This window comes from Stegastes partitus, unplaced genomic scaffold (assembly GCF_000690725.1).
Source record: "Stegastes partitus isolate 25-593 unplaced genomic scaffold, Stegastes_partitus-1.0.2 Scaffold1024, whole genome shotgun sequence".
NCBI classification, from domain to species: Eukaryota; Metazoa; Chordata; class Actinopteri; family Pomacentridae; genus Stegastes; species Stegastes partitus.
In genome coordinates, this window is record NW_007578755.1 from 168,792 (window position 1) to 175,214 (window position 6,423).

Below are 6,423 nucleotides of genomic sequence, written 5' to 3' on the forward strand. Positions count from 1 at the left end.
GTGCAGATCCACGAAGCCCCCGCCTCTCTTTCCACCCGGCCCATTCCACTTCCTTTAGCTCGAGCACACCAGCTCACCTCCGATTCTGCTCTAACACTGTAAAACTGCTCTGGCATGTTCCACTTGGACATGAAGTATTAAGGATATGGAAAGTTTCATGCTACAAGCTGACAAGACTGGATTCTTCAGGTTTTTTACGAATGAAACTGCAAAAGACTGAAGTCATATTTCTGAGAGTGTCATCAGTATAAGGTAGTTTCTAGGTGAAAGTGCAAAACCATAGTGTGAAGTATTTGTCTTCTAGAATATAAAAAAAAAACACCATATGTTACAGTAAAAAACTTAAACTGAAAATCAAAACTCTTTTTTTGGAATATTGTCAAAATTAAATGACATATGCGTACAGTATATAAACATATACTTGCACAAGTCAGTATTCTGTGGTATTTTTAGATATGTTTGCAGGTTACTTTTTGGTAGGTTGAGTGTACGGTTTCTATACAAAATTGCCGCTATTTTTTTTCTAGACAAGTGTAAACTTCATCTGCAAAGCCAGAACCAGTTGAAAGATGACATTTTGTCCCATGCACCAGTTTCATCATGTCAGACTACCAGCACCTGCTAACTATTTTTCTTCCCTAAATTTGCCCTGAATGTGCTCCTGAGATCCAGGGTTGCTGGGTGGGAAATCCGCTCTGGCAAGCTGGGCGAAGTGTTAGGAAACATTGATTAGTTTGTGTGGAAGCCAATTTATTGCCACGAGGAGCATTTTTTGTGGAAATGTTTGATATTGAATTGTGGTGTTTGGATTTGTGTGTTTTGGTTTGTTTTGGTTTGATAAGGGGGAGTGTGACGCCCCCTCCCACTGTCTTGAAGGTGGTCTTAGCCTCCCTGAGAGACCAAGTGACTGACATGTGAGGGTCTTCCCACGGTTTGGCCGATATGGCATGGCATATGTATTCACTTTGTTTCACTCTCATCCACCTGACATTATCCATCTTCCACGTTTGCATCCTGATCACCTCCACAGCACACATGATGACGCACATCTTTTCACTGCTCGTGTCGATGATATTTCTGACTTCCACACTCCACTTGCTGTTTTGTGTTAGTTTAATTTCAATATATTTCATTTCATTTCGGCAAATCTCTTGCGTGTACTCTCTATTTGAGCCAGTTTGTGACACTAACCAAACTAAATCCTGCTGATCTTGGCCAAGCTATGGAGTCATGAAACGCGTAACTTGACTGTAGATTCATGTGTTGTGATCACACAGTTTTGCCTTCAGAGTTGACATCTATATAATAACAATAAACATTATACTACACCAAGTGTGTCTGACAGATCTGTTGTGGTAGATTACGTTGCATAAGTGGAAAAACTGTACAATTCACTGACAAGCATCAAAACAATGTGACAGCAGCGAATATTCTCAGAAACACTTTGAGGAGTTGTGACGTTGACTGGGTTTAAATTATTATAACAACACCAGATACCAAAGATAGGGATACAAGAGAATGAATGTCCAAAAAAAGACCCTAAAGTATGTCCTTTATACCAACAAAGTGGCACATACATACTATTTATGATGAAATGCGACAAATACAAATGCGCTATATAGCACTAAATGACCCTTGAGAGTCAGACTAATCTTTCTTAAAATTAAAAAAATGAAATATTTTCCCTGTTACCTTTCCAAGCCCGGGCGTATCTTTGATCTTATTGGCTGCACGGAGGAGGCAGGGTGGAGCCGGAGGAGGCGCCATCAACAGGGCGGAGCTGAAGTTGGTGGGGAACAAATGTGGGTCACATGACGACGACGACGACGACGTCACTGGGGCCGTCACCGCCGCCGTCTTCTGCTTCTTCTTCTTGGACGCTAAGTTCAGCTTTTGCGCAGCTCTGTCAGGGAGAAGCAGAGAAGAAGAAGAAGTTACATCCCAGCTTAATTACATCCTTATACTTTACCCAGTGCAACCCGGGCAAATATGCTAATTGCAAATAGAAGTCAATTACACACCCTTCAACACGCACAGACAGAGACGCACACGTACACATCGCTGTTTACATATGTAGCAACATCTGGATGGGGAGTGGTTCATTTCCCTCCTTGCTACTCAATTCCCTGCGGCACTGAGCTCGAAAGGAGCCACCAAAATGATATTTATATATACTTCATCTTTCCTGCGCTCAGATTGTCTTCGCTCCTCTTCCTTTAACTTCAACTTCTGGATCTCACTTCTTTCTCTGCTCCGTCTGTTCTTTTTCTCTCCTTTCTCACTTCAACACAGCAGGTTCTTTCTGTCTGCATCACTCAGCACCACAGCACTTCACGCCATTTTTAGTTTCTAACTTTTCTTACACCCTTTTATAACTTTCCTTCCCCAGAAGAAACACCTCATATCTATACCGCAGACTGAATTTCTGCTACTTAAAAAGATTGTATAGAAACGAGGAGACAGTTAACAAGAAGTTTTCTCCCCCTCTGTTGTTTTGTCTTTGTCTAGACAGTCACGGTCAAATCCAAGCGTTTTTCTACATGACTTTAGCTTAAAAACAAGAATATTTGCAGATGTATGATGAGAATAATTATGTCTTGACAGTGTGTACCCATCAATCTTTGTCAACAGATATTTCTACTCACTAGCAACAGAGCCTGTACACAATAGTAGTTTATAAACTAAATCATACATTATGTTTATTTCCCTAAACCCAGCTTATGTCATTACAATATACTGGCTGAGGACAAAGACAGAAGAGGTTAAGTGAAGGAAGACGAGTGAATCTGCCAGCAAGAATTCCCCTCAGTGATTTACTGTCTGTAGTTTAAAAAAAAATTCAATCTTCAGTCTGTGCGTCACTTTATCTCCTTCTGTGGAATTTGAGAAGCCACAATTGAAAGTGGCAGATTTCTTACCTGAACACGCAGCAGCAGCAGCAATATTAACAATACGATAAACTAAAAGAGCTCTAAAGCAGCTCTGGCAGGGGATTCCTGCTCTGCTCCGCTTTAATCTATCCTCACATATATTTCGGAGATTATAAAAAGAGAGAAAGAGAGACCTTGCGCCTTGACACACTCTCTGTCAAAGAGCCATATTCTCACACCATTGGCTTTCAATTAACTGCAGCAGGTTACAGAAATGAGAGCGAGGGAGAGAGTCAGCGAAAGTGGGAGAGAGAGAGGGAAACAGAGGAGTGGGGGAGGAAGAGAGATGTGGATTCAGTGACCCGTGGAACGACGAAACATTTCACCATTTGACTAGCTCTCCCAGGAGATTTGTGTGCGAATTTATGTGTGTTTGCGGCTGTGGATGTGTGCGTGAGTGCACACTGTATGAAACAGGCGTCCACAAGAGGACTAATTGGTTTTTCACTGTGTGCGAGCTAAGCTTACGTATTGCAGAAAATGCGATCAAAAGCAATTACCAGTTTTCTTAGTGTATCAATATAATGCTCAGAAGCTCCAGATTATAGAAAACCGTTGGCCAGGTGCAGAAATTTACATGAAAGCAATAACGGTGTTATTTATTTTCACTCTAAGGTAGCACAAGAGTTACTTTTTTTTATATATACAGAAAAGGAAGTTGAACTCTACCACTTGCTTTCTATGGAACATCTTACAGAAGAGGCTGCTGCAGTGCTGCTGACGGGTGCAGGAGGAGACGTGACAATGACAGATTCGTGCACGCTTCCTCTGCTGCTGGAGATCCCTACTTGTAGCATGCACACTTTTTCCCCACCACTGCTCACAGCTCAGCATTTTTTTTCCATTCTTCTGTACATATATTCGCTCAATGATGAAGTAGCTGCTCATTGGGCAACACATTTATACGGCTTTTTGTGTGATTGTTTTTAGAATGCGTCTTTCAAATCTATAAGCCGCCTCAGTTTCATAATAATTCAAGCTATGCATGTATTGATACGTGTGTATAGACACTATCACACCCTCTTATTATATTCACTCACCCTGACTGGTTTAATCTGTGGCACAACTGAAGCGTGGTAGAAACGCAAACACACACACACACACACACACAAACACACACAAACACACACACACAAGCCACCTAACTGGTAGCGTTTAATGACAAGTGGCCAGGGATTTGGGATAAGTGGATCCATTCCAATCTAACCCTAAAGTGAAGGGTACTTGTTTTCCATCAATCAGCTCCATCTATCTATCCATCAGCTCTTCCTCTGTCCTTTCACCCCCTCCATTACCTTCATTCCTCCACTCTGCTCTCCCCTTCACTTCCCTCCTATTATTTCCACCCCTCTCGCTCCACACCCGTCCCCATTGTCTCCCCTTTTATTTTATTCTTCTCTCTCATTATTTTTTTTTATCCTCCACCCCTTGCCGTCCCCCCCTTTGCCTTCCTCTCTGCCCTCCGTACAGCCACCCATCCGTCCCACCATCCATTCAGCCTTCCTTACATGTATTGATTTCCTCAGCCATCCCTGCCTCTTCTTTCTCCTCCCCTGTCCCTTCCAGAGACTTTCTCTTGTTAAAAAGCAGCACAGGTCAGAAATTGCCCAGCTAGTAACGCGCCGTGGCTTTGTTTTCCTCTTCCTTTCACACAGCTACAAACACTTTGAGTTGAAACACACACACACACACACACACAGCTGATTTATGGCTGCTGTCCCTGGGCTGTGTTGTTGGTTCGGAAGCTAATTACATTCTATTTAGCAGAGCGTCAGCGGAGGGAGATACAGGCAGAGGCAGAGAGTGATGGTGTGTGTGTCGGAGTGTGTTTGTGCGTGGTGTGGGAGGTCAGTTAGACTGGCACGGACACAAGAGTGGCTTTTCTGACATTATCTATCGACATGTACACACGGCGCGCAATTGACACACTTCTCGCCGCCTATTAAGACACCACGGTGGAAACCTGCACAGTCACACACAAGCCAGAATTATTAAGCAGTAATCCACTGAGTTATAATGGCCACAAGGTTCTTTTGACTCCTGAAAATACACGATACTGGTTTTTATGCTGCACATAAGCGAGCTGGTCATTTGCCTGAAGGATATGTGCAGTGAAAAGCAGCAGCATTACACCTTGTAAAATGTCTTTCCGCTTTAAATTCGACATAAACTCACAATGCAAGGTGGGAAATTGATGTTTGCAAGCTGCCACTGCTCAAAGGAATGGAAAGAAATGCTGATGATGAAAACACTGAGTCCACTTGAGGAGCAAATGAGCCTCTTCCTCCATAGGTCAAGATCAAAAACAAGCACTTTTCAATTACTGTTAAATGACACATGACTAAATAAAAGAACAAATATCTCGATTAGGTAATTTGTTGGCCACTGACCACCTATTAAATCATCAACCCACCATCATAGTGGGTGCCTAATTGGTGACCAATTATCATTTGATGGAAAATTTCTTTTTAAAGAAGAAGCAGCACAGTAGCTCAGCAGGAGCAAAAAAAAAAAAGAGGCAGCCACCCCCCGATGTCACTGCCATCCTCCATCCAAAATAACAATGCCTTCCCAATTCAACAATTCACACGGGACCTATTCATTTACTCAGCAACCCCCAGCAACACACACACACACACACACGTACTCGCACACAGCCAGCCAAATCCCCAAAGATCCAATCCTCGGAGCATGCGGTAAAAAAAAAAAATTCCTGCACTGATAGGAACTCCCTTCCCCCAGTGAGTAAGAGCGTGCACACACACACAACGGCGTGTCTCTATCCTCCAGCCCAGCGTCCCCAGAGGGCCACTGCAGCACAAGGAAGATGTAGCGCTACTGTACGAGCGTGACATATTCACAGACAGATTGGTACTAATGAAAGATATTACTCACATGCACATTAGCAAGAGGTAAAGGAAAGGTCAGCGTGGAAACTGAGAAATTGTTGGAAAAATGAGGAGGAGAGGTATAAAAGAACATGCTATGAATGCGTGGGAGAAAAGAGGAGAGCACAAGAGAAGGCAATTAAACGAGAACGGGAGAGGAGAATGAAGCGGGAGGTATGAGAGAGGGGATAGAAAGAGGAGGATGAGGAGAAAGAAAGGATGAGGGGGATCAGGTGAGAGGGGATGTGCACGGGGATTTTGCTGTGTGCACACTGCGAGCAAAAGGGAGATTTTGTGTGCGTGTGTGTGTGTGTGTGTGTGTGTGTGTGTGTGTGATAAGAGTGTCTGCATGCAGTGCACGTCTGAGAGTAAAGACCAAGGCAGGAATAGGATTTAGCAGCGCTGCATGGCTGCATCCTCTGACCATAAACACACACGTACACATCACCAAGAACAAGCCCAAATCCTGCGCAGACACAAATGGCAGGAAAATCCAGACGACCTGTGCGCACGAACAGCAGAAACAACAGACACACTAGCTGCCTTTCCGTATAATTATCGTTGGAAACTGACACTTAAGAGCCGGACACACGCCGAGACACACA

General features: G+C 43.5%; 1 protein-coding gene across 1 annotated transcript in view; it reads right to left on the bottom strand.

Moving 5' to 3' along the window:
* Positions 1–6,423, bottom strand: part of kif26ba (kinesin family member 26Ba) — a 106,727-nt gene that overhangs the window by 46,759 nt on the left and 53,545 nt on the right. The window contains exon 6 of the mRNA XM_008295139.1: positions 1,693–1,903. Coding sequence (XP_008293361.1) covers positions 1,693–1,903 — 211 coding nt within the window. The remainder of the gene's footprint in view (positions 1–1,692; positions 1,904–6,423) is intronic.